The sequence below is a fragment of the Rhinopithecus bieti genome, unplaced genomic scaffold (assembly GCF_001698545.2).
Source record: "Rhinopithecus bieti isolate Rb0 unplaced genomic scaffold, ASM169854v2 scaffold_3527, whole genome shotgun sequence".
Taxonomy (NCBI): domain Eukaryota; kingdom Metazoa; phylum Chordata; class Mammalia; order Primates; family Cercopithecidae; genus Rhinopithecus; species Rhinopithecus bieti.
The window spans coordinates 816,689-840,585 of NW_016804488.1; the positions used below are offsets into that span (position 1 = coordinate 816,689).

The 23,897-nt window shown below is 41.1% G+C and overlaps 1 protein-coding gene across 1 annotated transcript in view; it reads left to right on the plus strand.

Moving 5' to 3' along the window:
• ABCA13 (ATP binding cassette subfamily A member 13) overlaps nt 1–23,897 on the plus strand; it is a 503,546-nt gene that overhangs the window by 220,289 nt on the left and 259,360 nt on the right. The window contains 3 exon segments of the mRNA XM_017868548.1: nt 10,591–10,728; nt 11,818–11,998; nt 14,691–14,909. Coding sequence (XP_017724037.1) covers nt 10,591–10,728; nt 11,818–11,998; nt 14,691–14,909 — 538 coding nt within the window.

Here is a 23,897-nt window from a genome sequence, read left to right on the forward strand (position 1 = left end):
AAAAAAAAAAAAAAAAAAAAAAAGCCACTAATGGTAATGGGTTTTCCTAGCTGTTTTGGGAGGAAAAGAGGCATGCATACTTTATCTTTTTGGTTCAGGTCCAAAAGAGCAGAAATAACACTTTAAAATTATTTATTTAATTTTTAGAGATAACACTTTAATGGTGGTGTATTTTCTTGCTGAAATTACATGCAACTCTGGTTCTATGCTTTTCAAAGCAAATAGCATCTAACTAAATTAAAATTAAAAATGTAAAAAAAAAAGATTCTAATCTTATACAAATGAAAATGGAGGGATAGAAGGAAAACAAACGCTGTTCATTCTGTTTGTGAAAGCACATTCCAGACTTGGAGAGCTCATGAATCATTTAGGGATGGGTAAACATAAAAATAATATGGGTCACTGAAAAGATCATTTTGCACAAAAGTAGGAATATATGGCCCTCAAGAGGTAGAGAGAGAACATAAATTGGAAACCTGATTTATTTAGGAAAAACTTAGACTGCATCGTCTTGGTACTTTGAATATAATTTAAGAAAATAAAACTTAAGAAATAAGATTCTAGGAAATAAGAGATAAAAAAAAAATGAGTTGAGAAGGCCAAGGGTTAGGAAATTGGATGAGAAGCAATTGACTATTGAGAAGAAGCAAAAATAACATAAGAAAGTAATGTTACAAAATACATCTGTGATGTCAATTTAAAATACAAAAGACCAGCAAAAAAAGTCTACTCTCTGCAATGTTGAGATGAAGATAAAATGTGTCCTGGGACCCAGAATGATCTGATTTCTCCCTCAACCATCAGCATCTAAGGCAAGAGGCTCCTAGGGGTAGTATTTTTCTACATTATAATAAAGCAAAGGAACATTGTATTCAGCTGAGACTTTCGCTCTGAATCCCACTGTGGAATTCTAAATTGAAAAGTTTTAAAAGAGACTGAGCCTTGAGGTGGATGTCTGTTGTGCAGAGGGTTCACTGTCTAGGTCATATTTGAAGGGAAGAAAAGGGAATTGGGGGTACACTCATGGAAGAAGGTAATTGAACTCAGAAAAGCTGAGTGATGGTGAGAATGTCCCCACCATTGGGACAGTATTGAGTCATTCTCTATCCTGTGGGTCAGGGGATGTTCGGCTAAGCTGGTGCCTTTTAAGAAGAAATTCTTTCTAAAAGTTCAGTGAGGTTAACTTGAGGCTCAGAAGAAATTTTAAAAAATCGTTTTTATCAGGGGGCCAGGAGATTCAAATACTGGATTTGGTAATCTTTTGGAAGTACCTTGGCCATCTGAACCATGCCACATTTGGAACTCACGTATATTCGACTGGGGAAACCATCATCTTCTATTCCCTCTTTCAGCTCCTCCTGTCCTTCCATTTTCTCAGACTCCTAATTCCCTGCCCTCCCATTAGGTTAAGGTTAAACCAACAATCCACCATCTTCATATACTCACGCCACAATCTTGCAGTCTCACAATATGGCTCATAATTAACATCTACCCAATATGTTAAACTTGAGCTACTTCAGAACCAGCTCTTACCCTACCACATCCAACTGGAGAAAAAGATCTGATTTTACTTCGCAAGTCTCTCTTAAGTTCACTCGGATGTACCTTTTCTAGGGAATGTCTCCATGTTTTCATCAGGCCATACAAAGTGTTCTGTGACCTCTAATGAGTTACGATTCCCAGCTACACTGGATCCTACACCCTGCAAAGGGAAGCAAATGCAGGAGGACCTCGATCCACCTCTGAATGGCAGACACTCATTTCAACATTTTGTTTAGTGAATTTAGAGTGGTGGGTTTTATATTTTCTCTTTGTGATTGTAACACTAATTTTACCTACCAGCTAGTTAGGAAAAAAGATCAGAGTCTATTACAGAATTTTAAAAAAATCAAAGCTCGAACATATTTATAACACATATTTAAAAATACTAAGGCGTAGAGCTGAATAAATATGTCAATAAAGATTTTTGAATTTATCACAAAATTCAGACTCTTTTATTTCGAAAGCTAAAATAAGAGTTGGCAATTTGCATATTCCCAAATTGCACGAAGTATTTATTTTCCACTTTGACAAAGTCTGCCGATAATAACAAGGAATAAAATTGCCAGACACTATTGATGGGCTTTCAGATCCATAAAGAGGGTTATAATTTCTAGGAGCTCTCAGATCCAATACCTTCTTTTAAGACAAATATTTTATATTACCTCCTTTACTCTCTTGAAATGAAACTTATAGATAATGAAAACTACCTGTGTATGAGTCTTAAAATTAATGTAATTTTAAAATTTTAGTATAAAAGAGAAATAGAAAGTAATTTATAATAAGATAACATGTAAATTATCAGTGCTCAGGCAAGAATTCATTAGAACACAGAATGAGATATTCAGCTGCTTACACTTATTTGGAATATGTTTGGATTTAAAAGAAGAAAAATGGTTGGAAGCCATTTGGTACTAAAAGGAAAGAAAATGCACAAGTAAAGAGAAATGTAGACACTAGCAGTAAAGCTAATGTTAAGTAGTACTAGATCAGATTTATTGGTATGTGATTTAAAGATGAAAATAACTTCAACTGAAGTAGGAAAAATGTGGGAAGAAATATTATACACTAATGAGGTGAATAAAATAATGATATTTTTGTAAATGACCTGGGTCTTACTTAAAAGTAATAAGGAAAGTTCCCTATGTTAACACATGGGGCAGGTAAGGACAAAACATAACAGAAGATCCATTTCCTGTCTTATGATTCTATCTCATTTCAGTCTCTCCATTCAGCCTCCAGTCTTTTAAAGACTTTGGAGATCTATTCTTTAGTAGTGACAGGAAATAGAGGACTGATTGGACAAAGAAATAATATGAATAATATAAGAGGGTTTTATAGAGAAGCCAAGGGAACAGCATCAAAATAAGATTGAAAACTAATAGGGAGCCTCATGTTAATCATTTCAATGTGTAATTTTACCAGATGGTCTTATTTTTCTATACAGTTTTAAAATACATATATATAATGTGTGTGTGTGTGTATATATATAATGACAATATAACATAGTTACTAACCCTTATTAATACAATTTAGTGCATTTTCTGAATTTCTACTAATTTAAATATATCTGGTTTTAAGTTTGTTAAAAGCAATCTTCACATATTTTGTCATGTATTTGGGTAAAATGGGGCAGAATGAAGATTGATACAGTCATACTGCATTGCAAACTCAAAAGCAGTGAGTGACATCACTATTGATAACATGGTTTTCCAAAATAATGAACAATTTCTGCTTTAGACAATAATCTTCCACTGGTTTACACAGTGGTTGAATTTCTGAAAAATTTAGTGTATACTGAGACTGAACAGAAACTTTGAGTTTATATGTCCTAGCCTCAATAACCATGCAACACTTTGCATTTGCACAACTGGTCAGGCTCACAGAAGGCAAGTCAAGGACATTTCTTTGTTGCACTTTGGAGCATATTGACCAACCCAAGCATCTGCACACTAAAGGCAATTGTATCATCTGCATTGTATTAATCATACTTTTTTATTTTCTGTATTTCTGAGGCTTTGACTGGAGTTGAAGGGGTGCAGTTACTGACCCTAGAGGGACTGTTCCTTCCAGGGATAGCCAGTTCCTAGCCATAGTGAAGGACTCACCTGTGGATGTGCCTTTCACATGCAAACAAACCAATCCAGAGCCCACACCCCTACCACTATGGGGTGCTCACACGCAGGGCCACTGTCTACCTGGCCTGATGAGCCCAGGGCAAGGTACCAGCCAACTAGGGACAGACTCTCCCCAAGAGCCTGATGAAATTACTCACACTAGTTAATTAGAAACGTACTTGCCCTTCCTCACATGTTGCTTCCCTTGGAAACCACAGAAAAGGCTCTTGTTCACATTACCACAACACCCCTCCCTGCTTCCCCTGTCTCCTGACTGACACTGGTGCTTCCCTGTGTGACCCTGTGTGGTGTGTCATGCCTCCTTCTCTTGGGGTCTGTGAGTAACAAAGTATAGTTGCAACGACAGTTAGCTCCTGATTTGTTGGCATCATCATACTTGAGTAATAATAAAATCTACATTGTAAAACACTGTTCCAAAGTCTTCTGTGGGTAGGAGGGTGTCTCCAGATGGGAGGTAGGAGACAGGTGAGAAATTTCTCTCTTTTGCTCTCTGTCACACACACACACACACACACACACACACACCCCATACCCCAAACAAATGCTTTTCTCTCCATTTTCTTTCTTTGTTATAAAGTGACCCGGTGAGTATGACCCCAGCATTTCTCAGCCCCGCTGTCTGACTGGGAGACTCTATAGATCCAGCATCAGATCATTTTCTGGCCTGCAGGGCTCAGCATCAATTGGAGGTCTCCACGCTTGTGTCAAGAGCTCACAAGCAAACATCTGGTCCTCTGGAAGAGTTTTCATTGCATAAACTCTTTTTATATGCTTCCAACTAAATTTGATTCTGCTCTATCTGTCTAATTTCATTGACTTCTTCTTTTATCACTGTCAGTTTTGCGGGGCAATGCTAATTAGTTTCCTGGCCTGCATAAGCCAGCAGGCAGTTCCCCTTGAGGAGAAAAGCTTGGTGTAAATGGAGGGCCTTTGCACATATTAATGTGCCCAATTACATCTGGTAATGTGAGCAGGTTGTATGTGCTTCTAGAGTGTGCACATAAACCAAGTTTGGATTTCTAAGCAAAAGCCGATTGCAGAGGCAAGCCAAAGAGCTGAACGGCCGCCATGCCAACTTGCATTTGGCTGCTCTCTGCTTTAGTTAGATTAGTAGATTAATTAGGAGGTTTTAAAAATCCAGACGGATTACGGCTGAGATGGTTTAATTAGCAAAGCAACCCTTAATATTCAATTTATTTCCAATTTATTTTTTCCTAACTCTGGAATGTCTTTCGTAGTTTGTTTCTACTTCCCATCCCTGAAGCCATTACCTTAGATCAGGCCTCACTGTGCCTGATCTGGACTTACAGCGAGTTAGAGTGCCCTTGTAACTCCTTCCCACTCCTCTAGGTATCCCCGACCCCAGCACCTCACCTCTGCATCCTACCTCCATGTTGACACAGAGTTATCTTTTTAAAAAATAGACCAGATGGACCATGTCCCTCCCCTGCATGACAGTCTTCCCCAACTCCAAAATGTCTAGAGAATAACTAATATCCTCAGTGGCTCCCAGGCCACCTGAACCTGCTCTGCTGCAGATTCATGCCTCTCTCTCTCTATTCCCGTCGTGCTGATGGGGAGTTGGGGTGCAGTCTCCAGTGTACTCAGCACACCCACACAGGGTAGCCAGATAAAATACAGGGCACCCAGGTAAATTCAAATTTCCGATAAACTACAAATAATCTGGGGGACATATTCATACTAAAACATTACTTGTTGTTTGTCTGAATTTCAAAATTGATTGGACATCCTGTGTTTGTATTTTCTGAATCTAGCATCCCTCCCAGCATCTCTGTCTTTTCATTCTCGCTCCTTTTTCTTGGGTTGAAGGGCCTGCTTTTGTTTTGCATAGGTAGAAACCCTACAATGACAATATTGTCTTGCGTTTTCTCTCAATGATTTTTTTTTTTTTTTTTTTTTTTGGTCATCTGTACTAGAATGAAGGTCCTAAGAAGGTGCAGTCTCTGCCTGATTCATCTGTGTGTCCCTCATACCACTAGAGGGTGTGACTAGTTGATTTCTGTGTGATGACTGACATCTCCCTGGACCAGGAAGGTCTAAACCGGAGAACAGAAGGGCAAGGGATACGATGTTCCAGATCTAGGGGACTTCTGCTGTGTTCCTTCGTCACTGTGCTGAGGCCTCACCTGTCCTGCTCATTCTTGGGCTGACAGCTGGAACTGTGAGCCCTGGGAGATGAGCCAGAGTCTCTCCTCCTACCTCTGTGCAAAATGCTTAGTCATTCATTTCTCAGCAAAGGATCTCCCACAGTAAGTCAGGGCTGCAGTAAAGTGTCATTTCCCAAAGACTCAAGTGAGAAAACAAGGACACAACTAATAAAGAGTAATGACTTAGCTCCATTGCAAGAAACTGGTGACTCCTGACATTGTTGCAGTTGCCTATGTGTGCACGCTTGTGTGTGTGTACATGTGTGCATGTGCGGCATGAATATGTGCATGTGTACACGTGTACTCATGTGTGTGAATGCCTGTGTGTGTGCATGTGTATGTGGGTGTGTGTGTGTCACACACACATGTATGGTGATCCTCACTTTTAGTTATGGCCCAAAGTTTGAAATCATATTTATCTTTGTACCACTTCCACTTATATCGAAGTGAAGCAGAGCTGAGGCTTGCTTTGGGATTTCCTTGCGTACACTCACAATGTGAAGGTGTTCAATGACTTCATTTGGAACAGGCAAATTGTGCCTTATTTCACCTTTAGAATGTGCATGTATGAAATATTCTTTTCTCCCCTGTGGTTCTGAAAACTTGAGCTGTAATACATCAGATGGATATGTGTTTATTGTAAAATGTTTGAAAAGTTTATGGAGAAACAGGAAAATTTTGAGGAAGCAGAAAAAAAAAATTCAATTATCTCTGATTTCACTAACCAGAACTAACATTTCCCAGGCTTTTTCCAGACAGTTTTCTGTACCTAGTTGGGTTCATACTGTATATGTAAATTTCCCTCTATGTTTTAAAAAATATTTTATCATAAGGATTTATCCGCATCTTTGAAAGTACTATTAATGGCTGCTCAATATTTCATCAAATGAAAGTAATAACTTCCTGCACCTTTCTCTTACTTTGCAAGTTTAAATAATTTCTGCTTTTTCTATGTTCAGATGTATGTTCCCACTTTTTCATTGTGTCATCTAGAGTCCTGGAATTTTAATTACTAATTCAAATATATAAACACTTAAAGGCATCCGGATCCCATTGCCTACTGTCCTTGCTAAGGGTGGTGCCCACTTAAGCTGCGACTGAGTGTGGCTGCCTGGGAGGCCTCTCAGCCCAAAACCTGCAGCTTTGTGAGAATAATCTTCCTGATGTATTTGCTCGCTTTCTATCTCCTTTGATTTCCACACACTCATTGTTCATGTATGTATCAACAGGGGTTTATTGTGTAATTGATACTGGAAGAAACCGTGCTTCTTTCTTGTTGTAAAAGGCAACTCAAAGCATCCTCATGGCTGCACTTGCGTATTCAGACAGGCAGGAGCTGCTAGAGGAGAAGCTAACCAGTGTGTAGCTTCGGGAGCCACCAGCTGTGCATCACTGGGCAAACCTTTCTGTTCCTCCTTTTCTTATTGGGAAGATAGAAGTGATAATTGTACCTGACATGTTGGTGGTCACAGGACTGTGTGAATTAATACAACCAGATACCCTGGACAGTGCCTGGAACAGAGTGAGTGGACTGCTGGCTGTGATATGACCTGATTATCCAGCTGCTACTCATCCTCTTCCTACAGAGGGATGGTTATTGCTTTGCAAGGTTCTTGGAGGATGCCTGCCTGCATTAATTTTCTCAGCCTGCAACAACAAAGTACCACAGACTGGGTGGTTCAAACAACAGGAATGTTTTGTCTCACAATCCTGGAGGCCAGAAGTCTGAGATCAAGGTGTAGGCCTGAGTATGTGGGTATATGTATGGGCTGGTTTTTCCCAAGGCCACTCTCCTTGGCTTGCAGATGGCATCATCTCCTTGTGTCGTTCCTGTGTATCTGTGTCCAAATTTTCTTTCAGGAGGACACCACTCACATTGGATTAGTCCCCGCCCTTGTGACTTCATTTTGCCTTAATTACCTCTTTGAAGACTGTGTCTCCAAATATAGTCACATTTTGAAGTACAAGGGGTTAGAACTTCAACCTATGAAACCTGGGGAGACACAACTCAGCCCACAGACAACAGTGCTACTTCTGACACCAGCTCAACAGCTTCTCTTCACTTTATTTATTTATTTTTTTGTAACTTTTAAGTGCAGGGGTACATGTGCAGGTTTGTTACATAGGTAAATGGTGTCATGGGGGTTTGTTGTACAGATTATTTTGTCACCCACGTATTAAGCCTAGCACCCAGCAGTTATTTTTTCTCGTCCTCTACCTTCTCTCACCCTTCACCTTCCAAAAGGCCCCAGGACATGTTGTTCCCCCTCATGTGTTCTCATCATTCACCTCCCACTTATAAGTGAGAACATGCAGTATTTGGTTTTCTGTTCCTTTGCTAAGGATGTTACCTTGCTAAGGATAATGGCCTCCAGCTTTATTCATGTCCCTGCAAAGGACATGATCTCATTCCTATTTATGGCTGCATAGTAGTCCATGGTGTATATGTACCACATTTTCTTTATCCAGTCTATCATTGATGGGCATTTGGGTTGGTTCCAAGTCTTTGCTATTGTGAATAGTGCCACAATAAACATACGTGTGCATGTGTCTTTATAATAAAATGATATATATTCCTTTGGGTATATACTCAGTAATAGGATTGCTGGGTCAAATGGTATTTCTATCTTTAGGTCTTTGAGGAACCACCACCTGTCTTCCACAATAGTTGAACTAATTTACACTCCCACCAACAGTGTGTAAGCATTCTTTTTTATTCACAACCTCAGCAGCATCTGTTAATTTTTGACCTTTTAATAGCAGCCATTCTGTCTGGTGTGTGATGGTATCTCATAGTGGTTTTGATTTGCATTTCTCTAATGATCACTGATGTTGAGGTTTTTCCATATGATTGTTGGCCCCATGTATGTCTTCTTTTGAGAAGTGTCTCTTTATGTCCTTTGCCCACTTTCTAATAGGGTGTTTGTTTTTTGCTTAATTTATCTAAGTTCCTTATAGATGTTGGATATTAGACCTTTGTCAGATGCATAGTTAAGCATTCCTATACAGCAACAACAGTCAAGCCCAGAGTTAAATCAGTAACAAGCTTCCATCCACAATTGCCATACACACACAAAATGCCTAGGAATACAGCTAACAAGGGAGGTGAAAGGTCTCTACAAGGAGAACTACAAACCACTGCTCAAAGAAATCAGAGAGGACAAGAACAAATGGAAAAACATTCCATGCTCGTGGATAGGAAGAATTAATATTATTAAAACGACCATACTGCCAAAAGCAGTTTGTAGATTCAATGCGATTCTCGTTAAACTACCATTGATATTTTTCACAGAACTAGAAAAAAATGTTTTAAAGTTCTCATGGAACCAAAAATGAGCCTGAATAGCCAAGACAATCCTGAGTGAAAAGAATAAAGCTGGACACATCACACTACCTGACTTCAAACTATACTACAGGGCTACAGTAACCATAACAGCATGGTTCTGGTACAAGAACAGACACACAGACTAACAGAACAGAATAGAGAACCCAGAAATAAGAATGCACACCTACAACTATGTGATCTTCAACAAACCTAAAAAAACAAGCAATGGGGAAAGGATTTTCTATTTAATAAATGATGTGAGGATAACTGGCTAGATATATGCAGAAAATTAAAACCGAACCCCTTCCTTATTTCCATATACAAAAATTAATTCAAGATGGATTAAAGACTTAAATGTAAAACTCAAAACTATAAGAACACTGGAAGACAACCTAGTGAATACCATTCAGGACATAGTCACAGACAAAGATTTCATGACGAAGATGCCAAAAGCAATTGCGAGAAAAGCAAAAATTGACAAATGAGATCTAACCAACCTGAAGAGCTTTTGCACAGCAAAGGAAACTATTGACAGAGTAAACAGACATTTCTCCCATTCTATAGAGTGGGAGAAAAATTTTGCAAACCTTCCCTTTACTTTTAAAAGGTAATGGATACATGTGCTCTCCTTTGAGTGCCTGAACATCTCTTTCTGTTTTTTGATTAGAAAGTGAGAGGGCTTGCATATCTCTCTTCTGCTTGATGATCAAAGTGCTATAATAGTCTTTATACAGGCCTTTTAAATTCTAATCAGTTGTAGAATTTAGGCCTTTAGGTAAGTTGCATTCATCAAACTTAAACTAGAATGGATGTGTTAAAAGAAAATTGGAAAGTGTTAATAATGAAATCCCTTCTCATTTCAGCATGTAATGAGGGCAAAGTGAATGTTAAATGGGCTGAAATGAATTTGGAGAATACTTTTGAAGAATGATAATATGTTTCATATGGAAATGTTAGCATTATGAATTCTTCTTTGTGGATGTTTCAATTGATTAATCCCCTCATGCACTTAACTCATGCTCTTCCCCTTGTTTAGGAATCCTTGCAAACATCAAAGGTAGGCAAAAGAAGAACAATGACAAAATAGAAGGGCAGTGCGGGACAAGGTGGCAGTTTACTCTGGGAATATTCAGCAATTATCCAAAAAGCGTTTATTGAACCCCTACTCTAAAGATGTCTTGGGGGAAGTGGATGAGAAGGGCTTTTAGCACATGGCTGTGGATCAGACTGAGAAGGGAGAGTTAGGGCTCCACTGCAAAGCTAATAGCTGTGCCTTGGGATGTCACTTTTTTGTATATGGGACATATATTAAAAATACTAACATGGAATGACATTTTATATTAATTACTTAAGATATTCTAATACAGTACCTTCATCTAAATAAAAAAATTAAACTAATTTTAATTGTCTCCTCTTTTAGGAACATTTGGTCTACGGAAACCATGGTATTTCCCCTTTACTGCCTCATATTGGAAGAGTGTGGGTGTCTTGGTGGAAAAAAGGCAATATTCTCTAAGTTCCAGTCTGTTCTTCTTCAATGAGAACTTTGACAGTAAAGGTTTGTAAGGAGTAGAATTATTAGATGCATGTATTTTTCCTCTGATCCATTTTGATTTTTTTGTTTTTTTCTTTGTTTTTCTGGTCTAGCCTTTGCAAGTGTGTGCTGATTCGTAGAGACACTTACATTTAGGCTGTCTTGGGCTGGTAAACAGCTACAAGGCCAAGATGTGAGGCAGTATGCCCTGACAATGTTTGTTCTGTGAAATCCAGGAACCCCAGGGAGTTCCCATTATTTATTATTTAGCATCCTTCCCTGTATGCATTATGTGCATTTGTGTGTATATTACAATGTAGTAAAATTGAAGTGTTAGTCCCAAAATGAATATGTGTAAGAAATAAAAGCAAAGATGGGCAGCTACCCTATGTAAAACACTTTAACATTTTTAAGTGTTCTCACCCATGCTGGTGTATTCAGTGTTCCTGTGTGAGGGAGAATATCGCTGTCCCTTACAAATAGGGATTGTGGTTCTCAGGAGATAGGGGCAGGACTGTGCCTGTGCCCCTGCACTCCAGAGTCATGGCCTATTCCTGCAGGTGCAGGCACAGGGCACCTCTGCCAAAGGATGAATTCATAGGCCATCTCCATGGAAACAGAGATGCATCACTCAGAGATAAACAAGCTCCCATTATGATAGGTTTAGATTACAAGTCAACATTGTACTCTAAACAATCTAAATATTTTTCTGAATTATGAATATTTTAGAAAATGTGGAACACATCGACAGGCACCTATCCATTCTCACCTCCTCAGGAGACTATTTCTCATGAACATTTTATGTGTAACTAATCTGCCTGTTGTTTTTTCTCTGCTTAAACCAAAATACATGTGTGTGTTTTCATTTTTATTTTTTTTTTACAAAATGATGGTTATCATAAGGGTTCAAAACTTTGTAATCAGTGATATCACTTAATGTTTGCCATTATATAGTCTGCTTCTTGTTCTTGCTAAAGAAAGATTTTTGAGTTGATTTGTATGCTTCACAGAGCTGGAATTCAATTTCAAAGCTGAACACTGCATTAATAAATATGAGCATGATCTTCAGGGCTTCTGAAGTCTTTTCACAATGAATTTTCATCTCTCTCACAGGGTCATCACAGCAAAACAGGGAAGGAGAGCTTGAAGGAAGTCCCCCGGGAGTCACCTTGGTGTCTGTGACCAAGGAATATGAGGGCCACAAGGCTGCAGTCCAAGACCTCAGCCTCACCTTCTACAGAGACCAAATCACTGCCCTGCTGGGGACAAATGGTGCCGGGAAAACCACTATCATGTGGGTGCCATTTTACCCTTATCAAACACTGGGCATTTGATTCTTAAAATTTCAGTTTACCTGTGAGACAGAAGGTTTGATTTCTTATCCTTTTTTAAGAATTTTGAGTCTCAGTACAGAGTTTAGAGACACAGGTGAAAGGCAGAGCCCCTCATGAGTGCCTGTGTGAGAGAGGCCCTGTGTCCTCAACCGCACAGGTGCACTGTAGGCCTGGGGCCCTGTCAAAGGGTTAAGGTGGATAGCTTTTTAAAAGCCTTAATTCTTGTATTTTCTACAAATAATTTATCATGTTGTACTTTAGTCTTTGCAAGTCCTTTGGCACTTTCAACATTTGTCCCAGAAGTATCATCTAGCTTGCATATCTGTAGGAAGAGGAATATCACAGTGGTATTTGCAATTTTTTTAAACACCTGATTATTTTCTTTTCCATATTCTGGTTTTGCGTGGTTCTTTTTTCGTTAAAGGTGGATGTTTGGTTTAGGATCCAATGGCTTTAGATTTGATTTAAAAATCAAATCATGTGCTCCCAGAGAAACAAGGAATTCAAACACTCACAGCCTTGGGCTGGCTGTGGAAGTGGAGGTTTAAGGTTCAACTGCTAAAATTATGAAATATCTCTTTTGAAAAAATCGCTTTCTCTTTTGTTCTTTTCTCACTAAATATGTAGCATGTGATTACTTAAAACAATGAGAAGGGCTTTGCCTCAAACTTAATAAGAAAGGTAGAACAATAACACATGAAACTTCAGAAATCTCATATTGAAAAAATAGAAAGAGAGAAAATGGACAGTTTTTATTTGTTCCTCGGATACAGAAATGGACTTGGAAATGAGTCTGAGTGTTTTTTTAGTGTTTGAAAATTAGGAAACCACAAGTTACACAAATAATGACTCAGCCAGACAGCTCCTCTCACCCTGCTTTTACTAAGACACATTTCTTACAAGGAAAACCTGAGCTGCTTGTTTAGCAGAATGATGAGAATTACACTTGGAGTTTCTTAATGATTTAAGGTTCAATGAGACTGTGTTGCTTTTAGTGTACATTTGTAGTACATTTTGAGTCATCCTAAGTGGCTGCCTCCACCTGGCAATTCTTAGATGAAAGGCTGAGAGATCAGTCAAAGATGGGATCTTCACTATTTAAAACAACCATCTTTGAGACTTCTAGGGAATGTGTATAAACTATTTTATAGTCTCCCCCAGATAGGTTTGAAAATAATATAGGAAAGAGTTTTAAGTTCATTGAGGTTTAATTTTTGTGCAGTCAACAGTATCTGCTGATGTGTACAGTTTGATGAGTTTTGACACATTTGGTTAGTGCTGGAATGAGCACCACAAATACAGAACCTTTCTATGCTGCTCCAAGGTTTCCTGTGCTCTCCTTTGACCCCGGCCTTCATGTGACCACTGATCTGCTCTTTGTCACTAAAAACTAGGTTACTTATTGTAGAATTTCTTGTAAATGGGATCATGTCTGGCTTCTTGTACTCAGCGGACTGTTTTGGGGACCCAGGCATGGTGATGGTGGGTCAGCAGCCTGCTCCTTGGGACAACTGAGTGGTATCCACTATATGGAGGCAATTCAGTTTCTTTATGTTTTCATCTATGGGTTGTAATTGAGGTTGTTTCTCTTTGTCAGTGTTTGTGAACACAGCTATTGTGAACATTTGTGCATACAGCTTTGTGTCGGCACACATTTAATTTCTCATGTGTGAATACTAAGGAGCAGATTTGCTAGGTCCTGTGGTAGGAGCATGTTTAACTTTTCAGAAATAAGGGACCAATTTAAAACTTAAATAATAAACTTCCTGAAACAAGGAAGCAGAACTAGGCAATTCTGAGGCTTCTGTCGGTAAAGTTGGTCGTGTTAGCTTGTGGTGGCCGGCTGCTTGAGTTCTTGTGGTTTTAACACACACAGACTATCCCGGGAGCAGCGGAAGGAAGACCGGCCCCACAGCTGGGGCCTAGCCTTGCATCTCTGTTTTGCTTATATTTAATGATGAGGATTTAGGTATATATGTCATTTCTTTAGCATGTTTCCTCATCTGTAAAAAGTTGAATGTTATCATCTTAAAGTCCCATACAACTATAATGCTCTATGATCGCAGTTCAGACTTACAATGGTTCAACTTAATGGTATTTTGACGTCATGATGGTGTGAAAGTAATACACATTAGGTAGAAACCATAGTCTGAGGACTCATACAGCCATTCTGCTTTTTACTTTCAGTACAATATTCAATAAATTGCAAGGGATATTCAACACCTTATTATAAAATATGCTTTGTGATAGTTGATTTTGCCCAGCTGCAGGCTAATGTAAATGTTTCGGGCACATTTAAGGTAGGCTAGACAGACTAACCTGTGATGTTAGGTAGATTACATGTAAATACATTTTGACTTACAATATTTTAAACTTTTGATGGATTTATTGGGACATCACCCAATCAGAAGTCAAGGAGCATTTGTATTTCATGTGGTAGCATAAACATTATGTTAAACTCACATTTTCAAGATCAACCAGCCAACGTGCCCTCAAGCTCCTCACACCTTTTAACTGATTGTGTAAAAACCAGGACAGCAGAGGGTGAGTGCTCTTGGCAGGATGCATGTGCCATCCTGGAGCTGACTGGATTGCTGACGCTCACAGTGTCACCAATGCATATTCTCCATGCTGTCTTATTTTCTCTGGCAGATCCATGTTGACGGGGCTCTACCCTCCAACTTCTGGAAACATCATCATCAATGGCAAGAACCTGCAGACAGACCTGTCGAGGGTCAGAATGGAGCTGGGTGTGTGTCTGCAGCAGGACGTCCTGTTGGACAACCTCACCGTCCGGGAACATCTACTGCTCTTTGCTTCCGTAAAGTCTCCACGGTTGACCAAGAAGGAGCTGCATCAGCAAGTCAATCAGTTAGTAAACAGTTATCTCTCTGCTCCTCCTGCCTCTGCCCATTGTGTAAGGAAGTGAAGACACTAGAAAGACACTTAAAAAATCATCTGTGTCTACATTTATAAGAGGAAATAATTAGCAAATGGTTGTTAACTATGGAATTATGACACAACCACCAACACTGAGAATGTCAGGAAAGGCTTCTGTGGGAAGGCATTGAATTTGATTTGATTTGTCTTTGATGTGGGGAAGAGATGAGCATATGTAAGCACAGAGGCTGTTGATAGAAACTTTGTGTATCTAGAGCAAAAGGTCCCTAGGGGCGTCCTGAAATGAAAAGAATGAAAAGGCAACAGGAAAACTGGTTGTCAAGAAACTGATTAGTCTGCCTTCTCTCTCTTTGATCCCTAGGTCTTCCTCAACTCCTTCCTTCCCTCCTGTCACACACACACACACATACACACACACACACACACACACACACACACACACAAAGATTAAGAAAAAAAGAGCCTTGTTAATCATGCTAAGGAGTTTGAACTTCATTGAGCAAGTAGGTGTTCATGAGTGGGGGATTGTGATTAGCCTGAGATCTGGAAGCTCTCTCCTGCCAGATCATAACAGGTACCATGGGAGAGACTGAATACAGAGTGGCCAATGTAGGCAAGAGGTGGTGACAACCTGATTTATGGTCATGGCACTGTGGTGCATGGGCCAGGAAGATCTGTGTTTGAAGACTATTCAAATTTAGAAGAATCAGGTCATGCTGACTAACTGGTTGCACAAGGCAGGGAGCAGAGAAGTCCTGGTAGGGCCACGAAGAATGGGTAGGATATTGGTGGGTCCACATGGAGAGCTGAATCCTATATGAAAGTGGAATAGCACAAGGAAGATTTAGAGTTGAGAATATGTGGGGAGAGGTGGAAATATGTGGGAAGAGGTGGAAAGGAAGTAGGGTATCCAGGATGGGAAGCAAGGCAAAAGCAATGCAGTGTGCTCTGTCTCATTGGACACTGATAGAAGTTTAGACCAGAGGTAAAAGGGAGAGACAGTAGGTTCCTGATTAGAGAACAAAGTGATGTTTGAGGGTGATGACCATGGATTACATTATGGATTGGAGGGGGAAGTGGAGCAATGAAAGTCAAGGAGAGTAGCTGGAGGTGGAAACGTTAATCCAGTGCTGAGGTCATCGATTCAGCAAACAGTGGTAGTTAAGTGTGCAGGCCATCTGTCCTGTGCTGGGCTCTGCCCCATCAGGAAGATGTATGGCTCTGGCCTCCTGGGGCTAGTGCCACGTTCTTAGCAATTCCAGTGGATGGACTTTGCAAAGCAGAAATTCAACCATGGCATGAGCGTGTGGGGAAGGGGCCCTTGGAGGCAAGTGTGTAAGCATAACTGGTAACAGACTGCACATTCCTAAGAAGAAAATGTGAATGTAATGAATTCTTACAGATTATTGTTATTTTACAACATTTTTGTAAGCTTTACATTTATAAATAAGTATTTACAATCTGCATTTAATTAAGGTGAAAGCTCACAGGGTTTGGTCGTTAGTTTGTATGGTGTAACCTTATTTCTTTACCACTTTTTCCACTACATGCTTCAGGATGGTGGAGCTCTACCTTGATGTTTCTAGCCCTGGAATGCTGAGAAAAAGAGGAATGAGTTTTAAAGTTGTCACGCATTCCATGTGCCTTTGGCGATATGACCAGAGACCAAGCAAAACATTTGTAACGCGAATGCTCCATTCCACCCTTCTTTTGCTCGGCCTCTCCATCTGCCATTGCTTGCTTCTCCATCCCTGCTGTTGCAGGTCACCCTGCACCATGTCTCTGCAGAGACGCCAGGGCTGCAGCTGGCCTTTCTGCTTGCTGTCGGCTTCTTCTCCCCTTTCCTTCAGCCCCTTTGGCTCACTTTTGCAAAGCTTGTCTCGCCCCCAAACCCAACCCCCAGCTGTTCTCCCCAGATCATTGTCTAGTATCCTGATGTCCCCTGCTTTCACCACTCCACATGGAGTGCTCCTTAGAAATGTACCCAGGTCCTGGCCCTTCTCTGCCCACTGCCCTTCAAGGACTCACATCACTCGGGGTATAATCTAAAGATATGGAGGCCTACAATTGAGTAATTTACATTCTTGTGTCTATTGTCTCAGATCTATTATGAGTGCCCCCTTCCACCTCAAAACCCTCCTCCTTTGGACTATAAATTTATAAGGCCCTGTCAGTCTATCTTGGTTTACCTGATCCTTCATTGTGTGGTGGCAGCTGCACTGGTCTCGTGGTGGTTCTCTGAGCACACTGAACAGGCTCTTCGCTGCGTTTGTGCTGTGATGGGCTCGGCGTGCACCCTGCCTCACTGCCATGCTGGCCTCTTCTCAGACACCATCTTAGAGCAGACTTCCTGAGCATTCTGTTCAGAACACCTTCCCGCTCACCCTCCTGAGTCCCCTCTATTCCTCTGGCTCTTATTTAAGACATTTATCATTTCATGACAGCCTCTGTGCATTTGTCTTCTGTTGCTCTCCACCAGATAGCAAACCCCTTAACTACAGGGACGTAGTCTGTTTGGTTCACTGTAGTATATTAAGCATTCTTTGAGTTGAATAACTGGATTTTTTTTCAATTGTTATTTTTATGTATTTCCCATAAGTTATTGGGGTACAGGTGGTAGGTATTTGGTTACATGAGTAAGTTCTTTAGTGGTGATTTGTGAGATTTTGGTGCACTCATCACTTGAGCAGTATATACTGTACCATATTTGTTGTCTTTTATCCCTCAACCCCTTTGAATTCAGACAGAAACCTCAGGTACAAACAGTGAAGCTGAATAAGCTCTACTGGGGTGTGTGTGAAGTGGGTGTAGGGGGTCAGCTGCCCCTGCTTGTATGCTGAGGGATCATAGCAGAGGTAATGATTGACCTGGGGTTGACTGCAGTGGGTGGGCTGCAATATGTTACAGCATGTGCAGCTTAGAGGGTCCACAGGCCTCCTTCTTGCAGGCACAGGACAGGCTGGAGAAGCTGGACAACACTACAGAAGCTTCCTAAGCCTTGCAAGATTTTAGGTTTTGTTCTGTAGGCTGTCCATGGGCATGAGGCCTCTGGAGAGTGCTGAGCACCTGGCTACGGTGGCCACCCAATGGTGGGTCACACACTCTCTCCAGTTGCAAGTGGAGAATGAGGTGGGCTGGAGTGGGCCCAAGTCGCGGGGAGAGCTGGGGGCTCCTGCACTAAGAAAAGATTAGGCCAGGAGGGGTCCAGGAGGGTGAGGAGGAAAGGGAGATGCAAACCCAATGGGGAATAATAGAGGAGGGGGTGTCCATGGGAATCCCCAGATGTCTGGCTCAGGCAAGCACAGTGTTTTTCAAATACAGTTGACTCTTGAACAACACAGGTTTGAACCCTGCAGATCTTACTTATATTCAAATGTTTTCAATACAAGTAACACTCAGTGTGCCTACCTCTTCTGCTACCTTTCCATCTCCTCTGCCTGACCTGCCTCACCCACCTTTGAGATAGCAAGACCAGCTCTCCCCTTCCTCCTCCTCCTTCTCAGCCTACTCAACGTGAAGATGACAAGGATAAAGATCTTTGTGATGATCCACTTCCAGTTAGACAATAGCAAATATAGTTTCTCTTCTTTATGTCTTTTTAAATAACAATTTTTTTCTCTAGCTTGCCTCATTGTAAGCATACAGTTTGTAATGCATATAACATACAAAAGAGGTGTCAACTGACTGTTTACATTATAGGTAAGGCCTCCAGTCAACAGTAGAATATTAGTAGGTAAGCTTTGGGGGAGCTGGAAGTTATACACAGATTTTTGACTGTGTGCAGTGTGGTGCTCCGAGTCCCTGCATTGTTCAAGGGTTAGCTGTGTGTATAGAGAGAGCCTCTTTGAGAAGTGGATGAGAGGAAAGTGATGAGTTTGTCTTAGAGATGTGAGTTTAAGGAGCCTGGAAGTGTCTGATGCTGAGGCCAGCTGTGGTGCTAGGCTCCCACCAGGGAACTGCCAGCCTGTGCTCCTGCCCAAGCTGGTTTTGCTTATTTATTGGCCTCCCCTCCACTGCTACCTCAGTTTCCTTGGTGTGCCTAAATCCTGAGATCCTTCAAGGACCAGATCCCCTCTCACTGCGTCCTTGGGATGTCGTGCAGGCCACGTGGGCCAGGGCAGGAAAGAAGCACCCTGTGGGCTCTCTCAGATGGACAGAGGGGCCTTCTGCTTCCAGTCTCACCTCTGCAATGGCTACTTATGTTTTATAAATGAGGACTTTCATTTGTTTAATACCTTTTCTTGTGCCAGCCACTATGGTGGATATGTGCCAGGAACTTACATGAGTGGTCTCATTCAAGTGTCTTTTCCCTGGGATACAGGAAGGGCAGAAGCTCCAGGAGATGGTGCCATGCAGCTCATAGAGGGAAGCCAGGATCTGACCCAGGACTCTCAGATGCAAAGTGCTTTCTGTTGCCTTTCCTTCAAGCTGGCCACTATGCTGTAGCGTGTGGGCATGGCCTCTGGGAAGACAAAACCGACCGGGCGGAGAGAGGGCAGATTCTCTAGCACATTTCTAGCATTGATGCCCTAATGGGAGTATGGACACCCATTGGAGATTCCAGGAGTCTGAGAAGTGAAGGTGATTTGTTAACAGTTACTCTCCCCGGGGCTAGTGAATGCATGAGCTTTAAAATGCACTCTCAGAACCTGGCAGGCAGGGCAGGTGGGTCACTAGCAACCCACAGTGGGGAACGTGTGGATGAAGGATCACTGGTGCATTGTGGAACCTGCCTCTGGAGCATTTCTCTTGAAGGAATCTCACCTGAGTAAGGTCAGATTGCACACACTGGATCCTAGAGGGGCCAAGTGAGGCAATATTATGGACATTCTGTTGGAGATATGAAACAAAACAAGATCACAAACCCAGAATATGGCAGAGGCACATATTACCTAGGGGCTAGGATCTTAAAGGAGGGCATTGGAGAAAATCACGCTCATGTTACCCCTGAAAATCTTTTAGTGGAGAGCAGCGTTGGAAAGTGACAAACTGGTTCTCTAGAAATGTACCACTGCATTGCACAGTTTTATTTTCCCATACTTGGATGGGATCAGTATTTCTGTAGATGATCTCAAGTTGAAATTCATGGCTGTGTTTAGATACCATGTATACTATAAGTGCATGTGTAGAAAAAGCCAAATCTCCTTCTGGATGGATGCTGACACTGTGAGGGCTATGTGCAAATTAAGCCTGAATTGATGGAAAAAGTCCTTGAGGGACAGAAGTCCATTGTTAAAGTGATGGATGATACTATACATTTTATTTAAATCATTTTTTCTTCTTTTGTCCCCCGCTCAACATTCATGTTATTGTCATAATCTCTACTGGAGGGCATTCTCTACTGGAAGGTGGCTGGTTCACATCCCATGCTGTCTTCAGAGAATGGCTGGAAATAGTAATAATGTTAATGACAGTGGACCCTTGGAAGTACAGGGAAAATATTTAGTTTGTACTATTCAAACCTGTCTTGAATTTGAGTGGGTACTTAATGAGAAATAGCTAGGTATCTTATGGACTATATATTACGAGATAGCAAATTGTCTGTGTCCAACCTGATTTCTTAAAACAAGTCATAGGTTACCTATTGTAATTTTAAAAGGTGCATCTACCCTAGACCACAGTAAACTCTATTGTGATTGAGATTGGGAGCTTAAATCAAGCACCTAACAATGCTACATTTGCTTCATCTTACTTGGGTGCCAGGCAACCTTAATGATTATCAGCGCACAGCATGTTACCTAGCAACAAAGCCAATTTGCACAAAAGCAATCAGAATAAGATCATGTTTTAGGACAGTAGTCTTCAATTAGAGAAAGGGAAAACTACAAACATCTGATTTAGATCCAACATGCTCCCTATTAGTCTCCTGTATCACCACTTGGTTTCCTTAATGTGTAGCTTCATTAAAATGCAAGTTCAAGGGAGGTAGCATCCCTGCTAGAATCTTTAGAGTAAACATGTGTCAAGATTCAGATCATTACTGTTTTGCCCTTAATTTGGCCTAGAGAAGATAAGCGTAGTCAAGAGAGGAAATTTCTCAGACCTTTAAGTCAGTGTGATATTGTTATGTAGTTAATGTTACCACTTAGAGTTCTGGAGTTCACCATGCAACTCAGGTTGGAGGCACATTTGTTTGATAGTAATGAGATCACAGAGGGCATAAGTGAAGGACGAGTAGAAGAGGGGACAAAGCACATTGATCCCTGGACACTCCAACTTGGAGTGTATGGAGAGATGGGGAGAAACCAGCCAAGCAGGCAAGAAAGAGAAACCAGTAGCAAAGGTGGAAGACAAAGACATGAACCAAGTCCACTAATGGTGAGGGTGTGATCAGACCTTAAATACGGTTGAGGGTCAAGTAAAATGAAGACTTAAAAAAATGGCCTTTGGATTTAGTATGTGGAGGGCTCTAGTGACCTCCAGAAGGCAATTTTAGTAGTGTGAAGGGAATGAAGGTCTTATTAGAGTCAATTAAAGAGAGAATGGAAGAAGAGAAATTGGCAGCAGCACATCTTAGGAGTTTTGCTGCAAAAAAGGCAAAGAAATATGATAGTGTCAAAAAGGAACAGTGAGGTCAAGAGAAAAAGTGCTCCTCTTCCATTCAAAGAATTCAAAGACGGGAATCACAGCAGCATATCTATACACAGATGAGAATGCCCCAGTAGAGAATGAATAATTGGATTGAGCTACAGAGCAGGTGGCTTGCTGGAACACTATTCTGTATGGGACAGGGAAAGGGATTTAAACAAGAGACAAGGGGTTGTCTCTCCTGAGAGCCCAGCAGGCTCACTTCCAATAGAAGGACCAAGGGCTGAGTCTGTGAGTGCTTCCATTAGCTTCATTGTTTTTCAAGGTAAAGAGTGCATGCACAGAAGTGATTATAAAGTTAACTAGTCAGAAGAGGAGGCATGGAATTGAGAGCCTGGAGAAGCTGTGTTTGTTAGAAATTACAAGGTCTAGGATGTTACTTGGTTGTGAGTAAATGGGATTGGTGGAGTGAAGGGAGGAGATGCTACATCAAATACTAATAAAATCTCTAAGAATAGCGATAAGAGTAGAGCTGAAGAAAGAGACAGTGCACAAGAGCAGATTCAGGGATGGGTAGATGACAACAGCAGTGACAACACCACCCAACAGTGGATGATATGCTCAGATGACCTGAGATTCAAGGCTGGGGGCTTTAGCAGAGGTGGGGAAGGTCACAGTGAGACAAAAGGAGTCAACTGCCCCACATGGAGACCAAGTGAAGGAAAGAAATAGCAGTTATAGAACAGGATTTATGATGGGTATGTGTCCTGGCTCAAGCCTCTCTCTCCTGTCTTATCTGAGGTCGTTGTATGGCTTTCCCTGTACTTTAAGGACAGAATTTCTTTGTTCCTTGCATATGCTAGTCTTTCTCCCCTAAGTCCTGGCAAGTGGTTTCCTCTTTTTTTTTTTTTTTTTTTTTGGAACATACTGTTCAAGCATCCCCACTTCACTTACTCTCACTACCCATCTGACTAATTTCATATGCCACTTTCTCTGGAGTCAGAGGGAATCCCTGCAGCACCTGGGACTTTATCATTACCCTACTTACTTCTACTCTTATTATAATTTCTTGCCTGTCTTTTCCACTAGACCTTGAATTTCTTGAATCAAGGATAAGATTCGATTTATTTCTCTAGCCCTAGCAGGTGGCAGGTGCCAGGCATTGTAGGGGTTCAGTAAACATTCCTTGAATAAATGAATGAATGATTAAAGAGCAGCATCTGAAATACATTCTCTGGTGCATGAGTCTCTGGGTCTTAATAGGAGAAAATATATTTTCCTCCTTTCCCTGCTGCCTAGCAATGTTCTCAATTAGAGGATTTTCGTGTCCTTTTGAGAAGGAATTTGGAAATGTAACTTTGCAAAATTATTTGCTTCTTTTGGTATTATAAGATCAATAACTAGTAGAAAACCCTAGCCTCTAAATAACTTTAAAATTAAAAAAAATTCAACAGATTAAAACTTCTGGCCAGTGTTTACAAATTGCTGTCTTCTTTCATTTTTAAGTCTGCTGTAAGCATCTGAACAATGCCCAGAAACCAGCAGAGTGGAAATGACTGGGCTTTGCAATGGGGTTCTCTCCCTGCCGCAATGATGGGTGTTCAGACATTGTTTTGCTGACCCCAGCCAATGCCTCAGTGGCTTAGAGTCCTAGGAATGTGTCATTCTGTGCAAAATAAGTCAAGGACTTTTACTTCCATTGACCTTAGTGGATATTAAATTCACTGATTAAAATGCCATGAGTGCTAATTATCTTCAGCCTCCAAGCCTGGTTCTGGGAAAACAGACATACTAAGACAAAGGGGCTTGATCTTGGGAAAGCTCCAGTCCATGTGGGGAGTGAGATACTTAACAGGTGCATATGATGCGTGTCACAGGGACTCAGTGGATGCCAGTGTGTATTTTGGCTTCAGAGTGCTAGTGGTTGAATGCAGCTCTTCCACTTAGAAAGCTTTTGACAATATATTCTATCTCTCTCTTGGGTTTTCCAAATATAATGTGGTACTATTGATGAGAAGACCCTCATTTGGAGGTTATGTGGATTATAATAATTTATACAAACAAAGCACTTAGAATAGTACCTAGTGTATGATACATGTCTAATAAATGTTAAATATGATTATCCGGGGGCGGAGCAAGATGGCTGAATAGGAACAGCTCCAGTCTCCAACTCCCAGCACGAGCAACACAGAAGACCGGTAATTTCTGCATTTTCAACTGAGGTACTGGGGTCATCTCACTAGGGAGTGCCGGACAATCGGTGATGGTCAGCTGCTGCAGCCTGACCAGCGAGAGCTGAAGCAGGGCGGGGCATTGCCTCACCTGGGAAGCGCAAGAGGGAAGGGAATCCCTTTTCTTGGCAGGTGAACTGAGACACACAACACCTGGAAAATCGGGTAACTCCAACCTCAATACTGCGCTTTAAGCAAA